At 45.2% G+C, this 18,349-nt stretch overlaps 1 protein-coding gene across 1 annotated transcript in view; it reads left to right on the top strand.

The window, feature by feature from the left end:
* LOC120991124 (zinc finger protein 585A-like) overlaps positions 1–18,349 on the top strand; it is a 2,129,672-nt gene that overhangs the window by 817,592 nt on the left and 1,293,731 nt on the right. Inside the window, exon 3 of the mRNA XM_040420015.1 lies at positions 2,560–2,651. Coding sequence (XP_040275949.1) covers positions 2,560–2,651 — 92 coding nt within the window. The remainder of the gene's footprint in view (positions 1–2,559; positions 2,652–18,349) is intronic.

Genomic DNA, 18,349 nt, shown 5'->3' with positions numbered 1-18,349 from the left:
TTACGTGTGGATTTTTTTCCAAGCTCTTCCTCCCCTGCTGAGAGAAATTACTGTATAGGAGACAGAGAGCTTCTGGCCATAAAACTTTCCTTGGAGGAGTGGCGTTATCTATTGGAGGGGGCCCAGCATCCACCGACCACAAGAACCTTACATATCTACAGACAGCCCAGCGTCTGAACCCTCGCCAAGCCAGATGGGCACTCTTTCTTCTCCCGTTTTGATTTTGAGCTTCACTTCGCCTGGCCGAGAAGAACATCAAGGCGGATGCTTTGTCTCAGTCATTTGACTTTTCCGAGCAGCAGGATGAGCCCCAGTACATTGTAGATCCTGCTCGCTTGATCACAGTGGCTCCTGTGCTGATAAAAGACATTCCTCCCGGGAAGACATTTGTGCCATCTGCCAAGAGAAAACATATTCTAGCTTGGGGGCACAACTCCAAACTGGCCGGTCACCCAGGGATCCGCAAGACCACAGAACTTTTGTCTCGCCTCTACTGGTGGCCCACACTGTCTAAGGATATGCGTGATTTTGTGTCTGCCTGCACCACCTGTGCTCAGAATAAAGTCTCCAGGACCAAACCACCCGGACTGTTACCTCTTTCGGTTCCTGATGCCCCATGGCAACACATTGCCATGGACTTTGTTACAGATCTGCCCTCTTCTACCGGATGTACAGCTATCTGGGTGGTTGTGGACTGGTTCTCCAAGATGGCGCACTTCGTTCCTTTTGGCTGGACTGCCTTCGGCTGATGAAGTGTTCTGCTTGCATGCTCGACCTTGGCATATTGTTTCCGATCCCGGAGTCCAGTTTACCTCTAAGCTCTGGAGAGCTCTTTGCCGGCTGCTCGAAATTGAGCTGGACTTCTCTTCTGGTTATCATCCCCAGAACAATGGGCAAGTAGAGCGGGCCAATTAAATATTAAAGAACTATCTCCGGCATTTTATTTCAGCTCAACATGACAACTGGGTACAATCTACTGGATCCTCTCCATTCTTTGTCATTTATGGACAACACCCTCGTAGCTGCGGATTCCTCTTTATGGGATTTTTTTTAAGATTTGGCGTGACACCAAGGACTGCATCAACAAAGCGGTGACTCGCATGAAAACGAATGCAGACAAGAGAAGAAGAAAACCGCCTCAGTTATCGTCTGGAGATAAGGTATCGCTCTCCTCTAAAAACATCTGCTTAAGGGTTCCCAGTTTCAAGTTTGTTTCTAGGTTCCGTGGACCCTTTGAAGTATTGAGGAGGATCGATAAAGTGACATATAAGTTACGTCTGCCTCTCTCTCTGCATATTCCTAATGCCTTCTATGTGTCCTTACTAAAAGCAGTAGTACTTTAAATCGCTTCTCGACAGCTCCTTCTACTCCAACTGATATCTGAGATATTTGAGGTCAAAGACCTACTATCTTGTGGACTGGAAGGGCTTTGGTCCTGAGGAGAGGTCTTGGGAACCAGAAGGGGAACATTCATGCTCCGAACTTGATAAAAAGGTTTCTGTCTCGTCGTGGACTCAAGAAGAGGGGGGTACTGTAACAGCGGCTGCTGGTGCGCCGCTGTTCCCCTGCTTACCACCTCGGTCCCGGGTGCTGTGTTCTGCGGTGATCTGCTGCCAGTGTTTCCTTTCAGCCTGGCCACATCATGCTTGCTGCTTGTTTACTGCAGTATTTCCTTAAGGGCTGCGCACGTCACTTCCTGTGTTTTATGGGTTGGATCATGTGACCTCGCCAACCAATCCTAGCACATCTGCACATATATAAGTGGCTCAGCCCCCCTCCCAGATGCCTCAGTGTCAAGGTCCTTGTGCCCTGCTAAGGTTCCTGATATCCGCTTGTGCTCCTGACTCGTACTTGGGTTCCTGGACTCTGCTACCTGTTTGATCCCTGCCTGCTTGCCTTGACTCTCCTGTTGCCGACTCAGATTGCCTGACCTGTACTTGTGCCACCTGCCCTGACCAATTGCCTGTCTGACTTTTCCTCTGCCTCATCCTTCGGTCCTGCACTGTTTCTCCTAGTAACGACTCAGCCTCTTGACAACGCCTGTACTCTGGTACCTTTCTCAGGTACCTCCTGGTCTGTCTGGACCAGCTTCCTCGTGTGCCTCTCCTCCTCAAGAGGTAGCGACCTAGTGCTCCCCTCGGGTAAGTCTATCCCCACCATAAGGGGCACTGTGAAGATCGAGGGGTTCACTTAGACAACGCCCGTAGAGGAGGTAGGACATGTGGTATAGTGGGTTCACAACCGCTGGTTCGTGACAGACACCTTTCTGGTTGGTAGGGTACTGCAGGGCCCTGGCACTTATAACTGTACACTTATGCTCAGAATTTACTGTTGTGAAGACGGAGCTGTCGACCAACTGCCTGCCATTTGCTCTCATAGAGGTTACTTTGTGCCTGTGGTCTGCTAGGTGTTGGGATCTCGGCACAGGTGGTGAGCCGCATAATATTATTTCCCCCTGATAACTAAACCTAGAAGTGAAGGAGCTGAGAAAGTGTTTGATCTATAGACCGATATACATGAGGCCATGTATTCAGTCACTGTGCGCTTGTGTCTCCATAGATGGATCCAGGAGGAGAAATCTGCCAGAGAAATGTCCCCGTCCTCTGTATCTCCAGGACTGTCCAGTGGAGAAGGTCCCAGAGAATCCTCAGGTAGATGGAGCTGAGCTCTATACACATCTATATAGGGGAGTCCTGCAGTCATAGAGGGGTCATAGATTGTGGAGGTCTCTTATATAGACCTGCTAGGATTGCCACCTGTCTGCTGTACTGTAATTGTTACAGATGACAAATCAGGGGGAAGATCTGACTGATATTAAAGTGGAGGATGACGAAGAGAGGATAATGGTTGATCCCTCGTGTAACAGTGAGGTGGAGGAAGACCTTTCCAGGAGATGTCACCACAGTATGGAATCATGAATAAAGAAAGTGACTTCAGATTCTGTCCTTGGTTCCTTTGCAGTGGCTGGATTTGGGGTGGCCCCAAAGCTACGCTGGGTCCCTTTGGACACCGTCGAGGAGGAATTCAGGTGCAAAACAATACAGGCGAGGCATAGGGCTGGCTTCTCCAGTCTCCTCCCTGGGAGAAGAATGGTTTGATGCTGAGGAAAGCCTGAGCTAGCTGTCCCTCTCTCTCTTAGAAGGCTGGTACCTTGGTAAAAGGCTGGAGGCCCATGGTCTGTAGCTCAGTAGTCTGGGTGGCTCCTTGGTCACAGGATTGGTGACCCATGGTCTGTAGCTTAGCATCCTCATCTCAGCATCTTCCTCTGGTGAGAACTGGCAGAGTCTTCCCCTCCAAGCACTGGTCCCTAACTGCAGAACAGTAAGGGCTCTGAATGCTTTCCTTATATCAGTTTCTGGCTAAATTAGAACCTTCTAGTGGAAGGGGTGGAGTGGAGAATCTCAGCACAAACAGATACATTGTTACAACTCCTATCTGTCAAAGATTTACACTAGAGCTTCAATGATACTCAATGGCAATCACACAGCAGTTTTTCTAGACATAACAACAGAGCTAAACCAGACATTCAAAAGATCAGTCTGTCTGGTTTTGGTGGTAAACAAGTCTGGCTTTTTCTCTCCAAAACATGCTCTTCTTTAACCCTTAGGATACCGGAGGTTTTTTTTTCCGTTTTGATTTTTCTTCCCTATCTTCCTTGATCCATAACTTTTTAATATTTCCATTCACATAGCTGTATGAGGGCTTATTTTTTGCAGGACAAGTTATACTTTTTAATGCCACCATTAATTATGGCATACAATGTAGTGGGAAGCAGTAAAAAAAATCCACAACAGGCCAGACAGCAGGGATTAGATCTTTAGTGGAGGAAACAGAGAATTGAGTATAAAGCCAGATACCGGTTGCTCATATCTCATCGGGGAACTACACTTCCCACTGCTTTACTCTCCAGATGGCCTCTCACCTCAACTCCGGCCCAGTCATCACTCACTCAGCTGTATGTATACTACTGGTATCTCACTGCAGCTGCACCTGTTGTACTGTTCAAGGAGGAAGACCTCTTTAACTGTGGCTTACTGCAGTGACGTACAACCCTCCTGCTTCCAAGTGTCTCACTATACCCCTTTCAATGCAGGGTAAAAGTTCCCAGGGTTACCGTACTTATACCTCCCCGCTAGTAATGGCCGTAACAGGCTACCTCCATCAACACACTATGCTGATGGAGGGCAAACAGCTGTAGGAAGCGCAGAACAGAGAAGTAGGTAGCATGCTGTGCCAGAGAGTGCAACCTGCTAGTTATACCACTGCAGGCATATCTGGGTCCTCCATTAGGCCCCAGGCTTGCCATGTGAATACATCAGCAATCTCATTTGCAGGGTGCTGATGGGAGACAGAGGGAGCTCCCTCCCTTTAATCCACTTAGCTGGTGTGGTTGTTATGACTGCAGCATCTAAGAGGTTTAGTGCCCAGATCACTGCTTCTGCTGTTTGGGCCCGTTGGAGCAGGAGCCCCCACTTTCCGTTGCCTTGAAAACCAGAGCAGTGCATAGACTAGGCCGCCATGAAAAGATTAGCATAAGGCCCCTTAGTGACCAATGTAAAGCAACATATTGGTGGTCACTAAGGTGTTAAAGTGATGCCCAGGTGGTGTTGATGGTTGCCAGACATGGTCTAGCATTACAGATTTTTGAATTTTATCAAGTTATTGTTTTCTGTGAAGAAATCAAATCTTGCTATACATGAGACTTCACACAGGAGAGAAGCCATATTCATGTTCATAATGTGGGAAGTGTTTTACAGAGAAATCAACTCTTATTATACATGTAATAAAAGCCATGACTGGATGTAAGTCAGAATCCTAGAACTCTTTATAAGGCTGGAATCACGTGTGAATTTTTTTAATTTTTTTCAGTTAAAGCCAGGAATGGATTCAGAACGAATGGATTTTACTTCTTCCTGCTAGAGCCACATCCAGCCTAATATAAATGTTAAATGTTTTTTTTTCTATAGTTTGCGAAAAATAAAAAAATGCATTTTTTTTTTTCTTAACAGAAAATCCTATTAAGGATTCTGAGGAAAACTTTATTTTATCACTAAATTATAAAGCAGAAAATGAAGATATCATTCAGTGCTCTTCCAAAGAAAACCTCATTACCCATAATGTACGTCCAGGACTTCACAGTACAGATCTATCAAGTAATTCCTCTAATCATGAGGCACCTTTTCCTGACCAATCACAGATTGTTACCACAAGTATAGGTCAGAAATGGGGTGAAGGTTTTCAGCGTTGTAGAGAATTCCAAAAAACATCAAGTCTTTCTACACACAGAAGAATTCCCAGAGGAGAGAAGAAGTCATTCCCCTGTTTAGAATGTGGAAAGTGCTTCAAATATAAATCCCATCTTGTTAGACATGAAAGACTTCACACAGGAGAGAAGCCGTATTCATGTTCAGAATGTGGGAAGTGCTTTAAGAAGAAATCATATCTTGCTATACATGAGAGACTTCACACAGGTGAGAAGCCATATTCATGTTCAGAATGTGGGAAGTGTTTCACAGAGAAATCAACTCTCGTTATACATGAAAGATTTCACACAGGAGAGAGGCCATATTCCTGTTTAGAATGTGGGAAGTGCTTTATAAATAAATCACATCTTGTTAGACATGAGAGAACTCACACAGGAGAGAAGCCACATTCATGTTCAGAATGTGGGAAATGTTTTACAGAGAAATCAAGTCTTGTTGTACATGAAAGATTTCACACAGGAGAGAGGCCATATTCCTGTTCAGAATGTGGGAGACGTTTTACACAAAAATCTGATCTTGTTAAACATGAGAGACGTCACTGAGAAGAGAAGCTGTATACTTGTCCATAATGTGAGAAATGTTTTACACAAATCAGATCATGTTGCACATGGCAGAAACCATACAGAAGGGAAGTTGTATTCATGTTCAGAATGTGGGAAATGTTTTACAAAGAAATTACATCTTGTTACACATAAGAAGTCACACTGGAGAGACGCCATATTAATGTTCAGAATGTAAAAAGTGCTTTTCGAATAAATCCGATCTTGTTACAGTATAAATGACAGACCTAACACGGAAGAGAAAACATTAACATATCAGGTTATATATGGATCTTATAAGTTTGATGTTTTTTTGAGGAATTATCCTGAATCTCCAAACTGACCAAACTGAGGTCACCTGTGACCAGCAACCATCCATTGAAGAAAAGTATTGTGGATATGATGAATTGTCCCCATGAATCTTGCTTCTTATCGCTATATTCATACCTCCACCCGCACTGCGGGAGAATGCAGAGTGACATGGGGGAGAAGTAACGACGCTTCATGTAATAGTTTTATAACGTATGTGGACATATTAATATTTCATCTTCATTCAAACAGTTTTTAAAGATAAAATAAAATCTTATATTTGCTCCACAATAGCATCACCATTGTCACTAAAAGATGTTTTCTTTTTAGCTCAGATAATACTTTCTCCTAGTGCTGTGACCTTCATTGCTCCTACAGACTAACCCTTCTGTGCGGAGACAGTGATATTGGCGGCATGATGAGTATATTACTGGTTTATCTGACCGTGTCATCATCATTTGGTCGGTAAATTATGATAATCTTATATGTACATGCTAGTGGTTTAAATATAGTAGCTGAGTGGTGTGAATCGCTTGTGATGCACACATCTGTTAATTAACCCCTGAATAATGCCAACATGAGTTCAGTGACCAAGTGATGCTCATACATGTGCTCATATGTATCCTGCCTCCTTCTTTATTACCTGCAAAGCATGAATGGAGATGTGTGGATGAATTATTAGTGCTTTGTATGTCTCAGATAAGTACTGGCCAGTAGGTCACCCACTCATTTGGGCTCTGCTTGTTGAATAATAAATAGACCTCATTAATGTATATTTAGGTTATAAAAGGTTCATTGATGCCACATGACAGCTTTTAGGAAACATCTGATAAATCTTTTATAGGAATATATATTAATAAACTAGACCACATGGCGCTAGATACTTATATCAATGCTGCCCAGTGTCGTGGCAGTCCCCGTATGTCCTGCCACTTGGGAAGTGCAAATCACAGTAAAAACAACTTAGACACTGCGCACAGCCAAATTCCAGAACAGTATCCAAATCAAAGTAATCTTGATCATCTAGTAGGAGATACTTATTGGTATTATTGTATCAGAGAAGAATAGCAGGAGGGGGTGTTTTAGATTGATTAGCTGTGCGCGGTGTCTAAGTTCGTTTTATAGGAAATAACAGATTTTTTGACTATTAATTATTTAACTTATAGGTTAAGCCTTACACTTAGGGCTACATTCACACGTCCGTATTTTTCTACATCCCGATTTTCGAGTCCGTTTTTTGCGATCCGTTGTTCCTGAAAATGTTTCCGTAAGTCATCCGTTTTTTGCGGATCCGCCAAAAACTGAAACATGTGAAAACTCAAATCCGACAGTATATTCTAACACAGAGGCGTTCCATGGTGATGGGGACGCTTCTAGTTAGAATATACTGAGAACGGTGTACATGACTGCCCCCTGCTGCCTGGCAGCACCCGATCTCCTACAGGGGGCTGTGATCCGCACAATTATTGTGCGAATCATAGCCCCCTGTGAGAGATCAGGTGCTGCCAGCAGGAGAAGGCAGACCCCCTCACCTCCCCTGTATTAAATGTGACTAGTGCGGTCCTCACCTCTCAACCCCCCCCCCCAATCATTGGTGGCAGTGCGGATTCACAGTATTAATAATGTGCCCAGTGCGGTCTCACCTCTCCCCCCCCCCCCCCATCATTGGTGGTGGTGCGGATTCCCAGTATTAATAAATGTGCCCAGTGCGGTCTCACCTCTCCCCCCCCCCCCCCCATCATCGGTGGCCAGTGCGGGATTCCCAGTATTAATAAATGTGCCCAGTGCGGTCTCACCTCTTCCCCCCCCCCCCCCCCCCCCATCATTGGTGGCAGCGGAGAGTACGGATCGGAGTCCCAGTTTAAATCGCTGGGGCTCCGATCGGTTACCATGGCAGCCAAGACGCTATTGCAGTCTTGGCTGCCATTGTTACTTAGCAATAAATTCAAGCATTATACTTACCTGCGACTGCGAGCTGCGATGTCTGACCGGCGGGAGCTCCTCCTACTTGTAAGTGAAAGGTCTGTGCGGCGCATTGCTTTTAGCACAGACATGTCACTTACAAGTAGGAGGAGCTCCCGGCCGGACACACATCGCAGCTCGCAGTCGCAGGTAAGTATAATGCTTGTATTTATTGCTAAGTAACCATGGCAGCCAAGACTGCAATAGCGTCTTGGCTGCCATGGTAACCGATCGGAGCCCCAGCGATTTAAACTGGGACTCCGATCGGTACTCTCGCTGCCACCAATGATGGGGGGGGGGGGGGGGAGAGGTGAGACCGCACTGGGCACATTATTAATACTGGGAATCCGCACTGGCCACCAATGATGGGGGGGGGGGGGGAGAGGTGAGACCGCACTGGGCACATTTATTAATACTGGAATCCGCCACTGGCCACCAATGATGGGGGGGGGGGGGGGAGGTGAGACCGCACTGGGCACATTTATTAATACTGGGAATCCGCACTGGTCACCAATGATGGGGGGGGGGGAGAGAGGTGAGGCCGCACTGGGCACATTTAATGCCCCTGATCTCTTATAGGGGGCTATGATATGCACAATTAACACCTCAGGTGCTGCGCCTGAGGGGTTAATTGTGCAGATCACAGCCCCCTGTAAGAGATCGGGTGTTGCCAGGCAGCAGGGGGCAGTCATGTACATCGTTCTCAGTATATTCTAACTAGAAGCGTCCCCATCACCATGGGAACGCCTCTGTGTTAGAATATACTGTCGGATCTGAGTTTTTCACGAAGTGAAAAAATCAGATCTGTAGAAAACTTTACTGGGAATCCGCACTGCCGCACTGGCCACCAATGAATATAGAGGGAGGGGGGCCGCACTGGTCACATAATACTGGGGAGGAAGCCTAATTTCCAGGAACGGAATCCGCATAAAACGGATGACATACGTAATGACATACGAATGTCTTTTGTTTTTTGCGGATCCATTGACTTTGTATTGGTCCAGGATCCGATTTTTGCGGAAAAGAATAGGACATGTTTTATATTTTTTCGGACATGCGGAACGGAACAACGGAAACGGACAGCACACATTGTGCTGTCCGATTTTTTCCAGGACCCATTGAAAATGAATGGGTCCAGATCTGGTCCTGATCTGTTCCTGAAAAAACGGAACAGATCAGGAAAGAAAAAAACGGACGTGTGAATGGACCCTTAAAGGGGTTTTCTGGTTTTTAGATACTGTACTGTGCCATTTATTTTACTCTAGTGCCGGCCACCACCGACAGTATAATAAAAAAACAACAAGTACCATCTAATGTTTGCGGACCTTTTACAAATTCCATCTAATCATTATTTATTAGGGAGGGAAGTGTATTGCTAAGGTTAGTTTCATACTAGCGCTAAATTCTTCTGGCAGTTTATTGTATCCGACATGGCTGGATATTACCTTCCCCTGCTGGAGCCCAGCAGTGACTATAATGGGACCCAGACAGTTTTCGCAATTATGCCAGGATTCAGCAAGACAAAAAACGCTGCAAGCACAGGTTTTTGTCCAGCCAAATCCTGGCACTAATGGGGAAAGGTAGCATTTGGAAATGCTGGATACAATGAACTCCGGCAGGCTGTTCCTCTGAAGAATTTAGAGGTAGAGGGAAAGAAGCCTTAGGCAGAAAAGCTAAAATTTTAGAATATATTTTGAGCTCTGAATTAATTAGTCAATTTGTCTGGTAATTGGGTGGGACATTTGGGATTTCCCTGGCTTGAGTAAAAGTAATGATTAGTGGCTCAATCATCTCTTTGGGGAAATTTACCCAAGGATGCGACCTTGTTGAAAAAGTATGGGGCTACTAATTTCTTATGTGTTTTTTTTTTCATTTGTAAGGCTATCAAAACTAAGAGAATTATCAATTTTAGAGAAGTAGTAGCAATAGAGATACTCCATGTGCACTAAAGTATTGAGATAATAAGAGTTTCTGTGAGACAGTAAGTTTTGGTAAAGTAACTTGATCCAAAAAGGATTTAATATTACTATCTGTTGGTTGGGGAGTGGAGCCATCTACGAAGAGGTTGTATAGGGAGGTGTAATATTCTGCAAAGGTATTTGTGATGCCCTGCAGATCCATAACTTTTAAGCCCCTTATAACTGAGTGAACCTGGCGCCCGTGCATGTGTTTCTGTCCCCACACGCAGGCCAGGCTGCCTCACTCCTCGCTGCACACCGTGCTGACAGGCATGGGCAGCAGGGTTCTTAGCCATTGTTTGCGCTCCTGCAACCGCTATTACTCTCCTGGCTCTGACCACCATCGTACAAGAATACTTTGCTTCTATTGTGGGGGTGCTGGACATCTCCTCTGTTCCTGTCCCCGTGGCTCCATGTCCATGAACCTGTTCTGGACTAGAGGACCGGAGAGATGCTTCGTTGGGGACAGTCCTGCCTTGAGAGGTGTCTTCTCTGTACAGCCAGCTAGGTCACCTTTAGTACCACCAAATCTCTAGGGTTTGCCTACAGCTTATCATGCCTACACGGACGTCTTTGATAAAGAGGCTGAGACGTTACCTCCACACAGGCCGTATGATTGCCCTATTGACCTGGTTCTTTGCATCCCCATGGTCATATTTACCCTCTATCACTAGCAGAGACACAAGCCATGTCTGAGTATATTAAAGAAAATCTTGATAGAGGATTTATCCGAAAATCATCTACTCCAGCTGGTGCTGGCTTCCTCTTTGTGGAGAAAAGGATGGTTCTCCCCCTAGCCATGCATATACGGGTCTTTATAATATCACAGTCAAGAACAAATACCCTCTTCCCCTTATTCCTGAGTTGTTTGACCTCCTCAGAGGAGTTAAAATCTTCTCCAAATTAGACCTCCACCTACAACCTGATTAGGATTCGACAAGGGGATCAACACCCGTGATGATCACTATGAGTACCTGGTGTTGCTTTTTTGTGTTAAGCAATGCCCCTGCAGTCTTCCAGTAGTTTATTAATGATATCTTTAGAGACTTACTCTACTCCTGCATTGTGGTTCACCTCGATGACATTCTCATTTTCTCCCTAGACTTGGTCTCCCACCGGAGACAGGTTTGTCTGGTCATGCAAAGATTGAGAGAATTGTCTGTAAGCCAAATTCAAAAAATGTATTTTTGAACAGTCCTCACTTTCTATTCTGGGATACATAATATCTGATAGTGGCCTGAAGATGAATCCTTAAGAAGCTGTCCGCAATTTTAAAGTGGCCTCGTCCTTCTGGTCTAAGGGTGATTGTCAAAGGAGCCAGGAAACCAGACCACATGCAAACGTAGGTAAAATAAAGTCATTTAATTAAAGGAACATAAATAAACATTCATCAGGGACAGCGAGGTTAGGAAGAAGCTGGTCAAGTCCAATGCAGGTAGTCGTCCAAGCCGGAATCAGGTCCAAAGCGGGTAGTCGTCCAAGTCGGAATCAGGTCCAAAGCGGACAGTCGCCTAAGCCGAGGTCAGATCCAAAGCGCGTACGTCTGCCGATGCAGGGTCGAGAGCAAGGGGAAACGCCAGCCAGGCCGGATCATACACAGGAACACACAAGGAGCTCAGGCTGCCAGAGATGCACCTTGGAGAACAAATGCAAGGGCAATGAACCTGAAGCCTGAGCAGACTGATATAGTCAGGTGTTGCCACATCATCACTGTGCAGCAGGCAGCAGGCAAGTGATGATGCACTCAGAGGTTATAAGAGACTGCAGTCTGCACATGTCCAAAATGGCGCCACCATGAGGACAATGTTAAGACCTTGACAGTACTCTCCCCTCAATGGCCCCTCCTCCACGGAGCAAAAAACTGTTTCTGCAGAAAGCGAGCATGGGAAGCACGGAGAAGGTCGGGCACTCGAACATCAGCGGAGGAAACCCAGGAGCGCTCCTCAGGACCATAACCTCTCCAGTGAACTAGGAATTGGACTCTACCTCGGAGCAGATGTTATGGTTACCTGCACAATTGCTTGTAGAGGTTACTCTAAGAGGGGAAGGAGTCCAATGGCAGCGACACAGGAACAGGGGAGCACGGAAACGGAATGGATGAATGATCCCGATATGCAGGAATGGCGGTGGCTCAATGGACCCGATAGATGAGTGTAGAAGAACGAGGAAGGCAAGAGAGTAGTCAGGCAGTCCTGGGTCGGTACACAGGATGGCAGGTACAAGGATTCAGGATGAGGCAGGAGAGTAGTCAATGGAGGCAGAGTTCGGTACACGAGATGGCAGGTTAAAAGGATTCAGGATGAGGCAGGAGAGTAGTCAATGGAGTTCGGTTCGGTACATGAGCAGGTTAGCAGACAAATACTGAGAGACTGAAGCAAGACCGGCTGAGATAGCTCAATAATCTGGCAAGGGAGGAAGTGACATGGTCTTCCTTAAATAGGGCGTACACAGATCTGATTGGTCAAACCAAAAGCAGGAAAATTCAGGTCAAGGAGGTGGTTCAAAAAGTAACAGAAACTGTCCAGGAAGCTCTGTGGTCTAATGAGCAAGGCTACAGCCTAGGACGCCGGAGTCTCCCGGTTCAATCCCTGACAGCAGATATGAATCCAGGATGCTGCTAATATCATACTCCTCATGATTGCCCACAGGAATGGGACGAGGGTGAGGAAGTGAGGCGGTATAGCGATTGCAAACCAGTGGCTTCAAAAGCGACACGAGGAAAACGTTGGAGATACGCATGCCAGGAGGAAGGTCAAGGGCAACCGGGTTCACCTTACAGAGGATGCAAAAAGGTCCAACAAAATGGAGAGCCAGTTTCGGAGCAATCACCTGGATGTTGAGATTATGAATCGATTACCACACCCTTTCCCCAACTTGGTATGAAGGAGCATTCTGACACTGAGCAGAAACCCGTAACGACTCTTGAATCCCAAGAGGAACGGAGCTGGAATGTCCTGTGACAAGAACGACTCGGGCAACACAGAGGGCTGGAAACCAAAATTTGCCATAAACGGAGACATTCCAGAGGATGAGTTGATGGCAGAGTTCCTGGCAAACTCCACCCAGGGCAGCAGATCAACCTAATTGCTCAGCGGATGCTAGGCTGAGGAGAAGGAGAGGTGAACACCCAACTGAGAACAAAAGGCATGCCAGAACCTAGAGACAAACTGGCTCCCGTGGTCTGTGTAAACAGAAACAGAAGACCTCCCTGGCAAACACTGAGGCCAGCTGCTGAGTGCAGCTTCTTAACCCCTTAAGGACACATGACGGCGGGCGGTGATCGGAACAAGGTGCGCGCTTAAATCATTGAGCAGGCACCTCTGTTAAATGCGCAGACTGCAGACTTTCCATAGTATGGCAGTGGTGCCATCGGGTCGTAAAAACCGTAAAAAATAAAAACTGTGCTAAATAAACATCACAAAATGTACAACAGCAAGCAATCAAAAAGTACCAAAAAGTACCAATCTAACCGTCACCTCATCCCGCAAAAAATGAGCCCCTACCTGAGACAATCGCCCAAAAAATAAAAAATAAACATAATTTTTTTTTGTTTAAAAAAAAGCTGTGTAAAACTCACATAAATAAAAAAAAAAAGTATACATTTTGGTATCGCTGCATTCGTATCGACCGGCTCTATAAAAATATCACATGACCTAACCTCTCAGATGAACACCGTAAAAAATAAAAAATGAAAACTGTGCTACATCACAAAAAGTGTAATAGCAAGCAATAAAATAGTCATATGCACCCGAAAATAGTGCCAATAAAACCGTCATCTCATCCCGCAAAAATCATACCCTACCCAAGGTAATCGCCCAAAAACTGAAAAAATTATGGCTATAGAAACACTAAAACATGATTTTTTTTGCTTCAAATATGAAATCATTGTGTAAAACGCCGCATCCGTATCGACCGGCTCTATAAAAATATCACATGACCTAACCCCTCAGATGAACACCGTAAAATTTTTAAAATAAAAACTGCTAAATAAACAATTTTTTGTCACCTTACATCACAAAAAGTGTAATAGCAAGCGATCAAAAAGTCATCTCATCCCACAAAAATCATACCCTACCCAAGGTAATCGCCCAAAAACTGAAAAATTATGGCTCTCAGACTATGGAAACACTAAAACATGATTTTTTTGCTTCAAAAATAAAATCATTGTGTAAAACTTACATAAATAAAAAAAAGTATACATATTAGGTATCGCCGCATCCGTGACAACCTGGTCTATAAAAATATCACATGATCTAACTTGTCAGATGAATGTTGTAAATAACAAAAAATAAAAACTGTGCCAAAACAGCTATTTCTTGTTATCTTGCCTCACAAAAAGTGTAATATAGAGCAACCAAAAATCATATGTACCCTAAACTAGTACCAACAATACTGCCACCCTATCCCATAGTTTCTAAAATGGGGCCACTTTTTGGGAGTTTCTACTCTAGGGGTGCATCAGGGGGGCTTCAAATGGGATATGGTGTAAAAAAAAACAGTCCAGCAAAATCTGCCTTCCAAAAACCGTATGGCATTCCTTTCCTTCTGCGCCCTGCCGTGTGCCCTTACAGCTGTTTACGACCACATATGGGGTGTTTCTGTAAACTACAGAATCAGGGCCATAAATATTGAGTTTGGTTTGGCTGTTAACCCTGGCTTTGTAACCAGAAAAAAAATTATTAAAATGGAAAATCTGCCAAAAAAGGGAAATTTTTAAATTGTATCTCTATTTTCCATTAATTTTTGTGGAACACCTAAAGGGTTAACAAAGTTTGTAAAATCAATTTTGAATACCTTGAGGGGTGTAGTTTATAGAATGGGGTCATTTTTTGGTGGTTTCTATTATGTAAGCCTCGCAAAGTGACTTTAGACCTGAAAATTTCAGAAAATTTTTCAAGATTTGCTTCTAAACTTCTAAGCCTTGTAACATCCCCAAAAAATAAAATATCATTCCCAAAATGATCCAAACATGAAGTAGACATATGGGGAATGTAAAGTAATAACTATTTTTGAAGGTATTACTACGAAGCAGAGAAATTGAAACTTAGAAATTTGCAATTCTTTACAAATTTTTGGTAAATTTGGTATTTTTTTATAAATAAAAATGAATTTTTTTGACTTCATTTTACCAGTGTCATGAAGTACAATATGTGACGAAAAAACAATCTCAGAATGGCCTGGATAAGTCAAAGCGTTTTAAAGTTATCAGCACTTAAAGTGACACTGGTCATATTTGCAAAAAATGGCCTGGTCCTTAGGGTGAAATAGGGCTGAGTCCTTAAGGGGTTAAACGAAGCACAGTGGCACATCTTGGAGAACCGATCGACAACAATGAGGATAACAGTGTAACCTGCAGGAAGTTCCACAATACAGTCCATGGCCAGGTGAGACCAGGAACCTAAGGGTATGCGGCGGGAAGATTTGTTCTGCGCACAGACAGAACACGCAGCAACATCAGTGCGGAGAGACGGCCACCAGTACTGACGAGAAACAGCCCAGGACATCTGGTTCTTACCAGGATGACCGGCATCCCTTGAATTGTGGTACATGCACAGAAGCTTGATGCGCAACCCCTCAGGCACAAAACATTTGCCCGCAGGTCTCACCGTGGGTGCATTGGACTGAGCAGCCAAGATCCATTCACCAAGAGGAGAGGTCAAGTTGGTGCGGTTAGCAGCCAGGATATGATCGGAAGGTATGACTGGCGTCAGCACGGATTCCTCCCTGGAAAACTCAGAATACTGGCGAGACAAGGCATCAGCCTTAACAATCTTGGAGCCGGGCAAATAGGAGACCACATAGTTAAAACGAGACAAGAATAAGGTCCCTCTTCCTGACGGGGTGTAAGCGTCTTGGCTTCCGAGAGATACGTCAGATTCTTATGGTCGGTAAGAATGAGAACCGGAACCGCAGAACCTTCGAGCAGGTATCTCCACTCTTTGAGAGCCAGGATGATAGCCTAGAGCTCTCTGTCTCCAATCTCGTAATTGCATTCTGCTGGAGACAGCATCTTAGAGTAGAACCCACAAAGAAGCAAGGGTCCATCAGGTGTCCGACGCTGCGACAGGAGGGTGCCTACTCCGGTCTCAGACGCATCCACCTCTAGGACAAAGTGCAAACCAGGATTGGGATGAGACAGAATCGGAGCCGAACCGAAAGCCCTCAAAAGCCTAGGAAGTAGCAGGCGTCCAATTGTGGGGATCGCTGCCCCTCTTAGTCAGATCTGAGATAGGTTTGGCTAATGCGGAAATGTTCCTGATAAATTTACGATAATAGTTGGCTAACCCAAGGAAACGCTGAATGGAACAGAGACCACTGGGGCGAGGCCTTTGCAGAACTGCCGAAACCTTCTGAGGGTTCATGGAGAACCCTTCAGCAGAAATGATATAGCCCAAGAAAGCAACCTGAGACTTACAGAAAAGCCCATTCCTACGTAACCGTTGAAGCACCCATCTGACATCCAGGTAGTGTGATTCAATGGAGTCCGACTAAACCAAAATGTCATCCAAATAGACCCTTATATCTTTATTTTCAAGAGAGAGTTCTCACATGGGACGCGTTTCGGCACATATAGCCTTCCTGATCCAAGGATCGCTAAATGTGCCGAAGCGCATCCCATGTGAGGATTATCTCTTGATAATAAAGATATAAGATTTTAGCAAGCAAGGCAGCTGTGAATTTTTCATTTGGATTTTGTGGTGTGTTCCCTCCCCTTTCCCGTGCAGCCAAGACAGGACCGTGAGCTGTTGATTTGGATCCAAATAGACCACCACACATTGCTGCAACATATCACGAAATACATCATTAATGAACTCCTGGAAGACAGCAGCCGCATTGCACAAGACAAAAGGCATGACCACATATTCATAATGACTGGTTCTGGTGTTTAACGCGGTCTTCCACTCGTCACCCTCCTTGATCCTTACGAGGCTATATGCTGCCCTTAGGTCAAGCTTAGTAAAGACCGTTGCCCCCTTGAGGCAGTCCAGCAATTCGGTAATCAACGGAATCGGGTATGCATGACAGTGATGCGATTGAGACCTCTATAGTCAATGCAAGGTATCAACTCGCCTCCCTTTTTCTTTAGGAAGAAAAAGCCAGCACCCGCTGGAGAAGTGGACTTGCGAATGTGTCCCCGGAAAAGAGCATTCGCAATGTACTCCTCCATCGCCTTATTCTCCGCAACGAAAAGAGGATAATCCCTGCCACGAGGGGGAATTTCATTGGCCCAGGTTGGTACATATCTGCCAAGTCACTTCGAATTATGCTGGCCTGACCCATATAGTGTGCGCCTGGACGCATGAGGAGAGGACAGTTCCCAGGTCCTAGCACTATTACTGATGCAGCATCTACCCAGGAAACAGATAAGAACAGAAAAGGAGATGAGAGCAGCAGTAGCAGCATGTGTACCACCGGGCCTGGTCTGAGAAGAGAGCTGATCCAGTGTGAGGAGGAGGGAGTCAGCCAGGGACTGGGTCCGTCACTGTCTGTAAGGGACTTTAAGTTAAGTCAGGGGCGTTTGACAGCATCTGCATGTCACTGACTTATAGATCAGTGGCAGACTGACAATGTAAGGGAGGGGGCTCGCAAGGTAGGGCACACTGTGGGCTTGTGCCTACTTGCCTGAAAGTGTTGTTGACGGCACCCTGAAACTCAGTCAGCACTGCTTATTCAGCAGTTTTGGGGTGCTGTCACTGCTGTGTGGACCTATTAAGAGATTTTAGGGTCTAGGTTAGGTGTCAACCTTTTTTTTAGACCTGCAGTCTAGTCCCTGTTTGGGTGCCAAGCTTTCTGTGGGTGGAATCAGCCCCTTCTATGTAACCCAGGTTCTGAACAATGTGTACACGGGCAGCTTAGAGAATCAGACAACAGGTAGTGTTTTCTAAGTCAATTCTGCTTTATTAAAATAAGGGTGAGGCTTATATGCCCCTTAGAACAAAGAAAATGTGTGTGCATAAAAAGTAGGTTGTGCAGAGAAGGCCATTGTCTATGCAAATTCAGTATAAAAGCTCATCATAATGAAGTTCTCTTATCACCTTGGTTATAGAAACATAGAATGTGTCGGCAGATAAGAACCATTTGGCCCATCTAGTCTGCCCAATATACTGAATACTATGAATAGCCCCTGGCCCTATCTTATATGAAGGATGGCCTTATGCCTATCCCATGCATGCTTAAACTCCTTCACTGTATTTGCAGCTACCACTTCTGCAGGAAGGCTATTCCATGCATCCACTACTCTCTCAGTAAAGTAATACTTCCTGATATTACTTTTAAACCTTTGCCTCTCTAATTTAAATCTATGTCCTCTTGTAGC

Source organism: Bufo bufo, chromosome 2 (assembly GCF_905171765.1).
Source record: "Bufo bufo chromosome 2, aBufBuf1.1, whole genome shotgun sequence".
Taxonomy (NCBI): Eukaryota; Metazoa; Chordata; class Amphibia; order Anura; family Bufonidae; genus Bufo; species Bufo bufo.
Note: the sequence above shows the minus strand (reverse complement) of the source record. Positions and strands in the feature narration are given on the sequence as shown.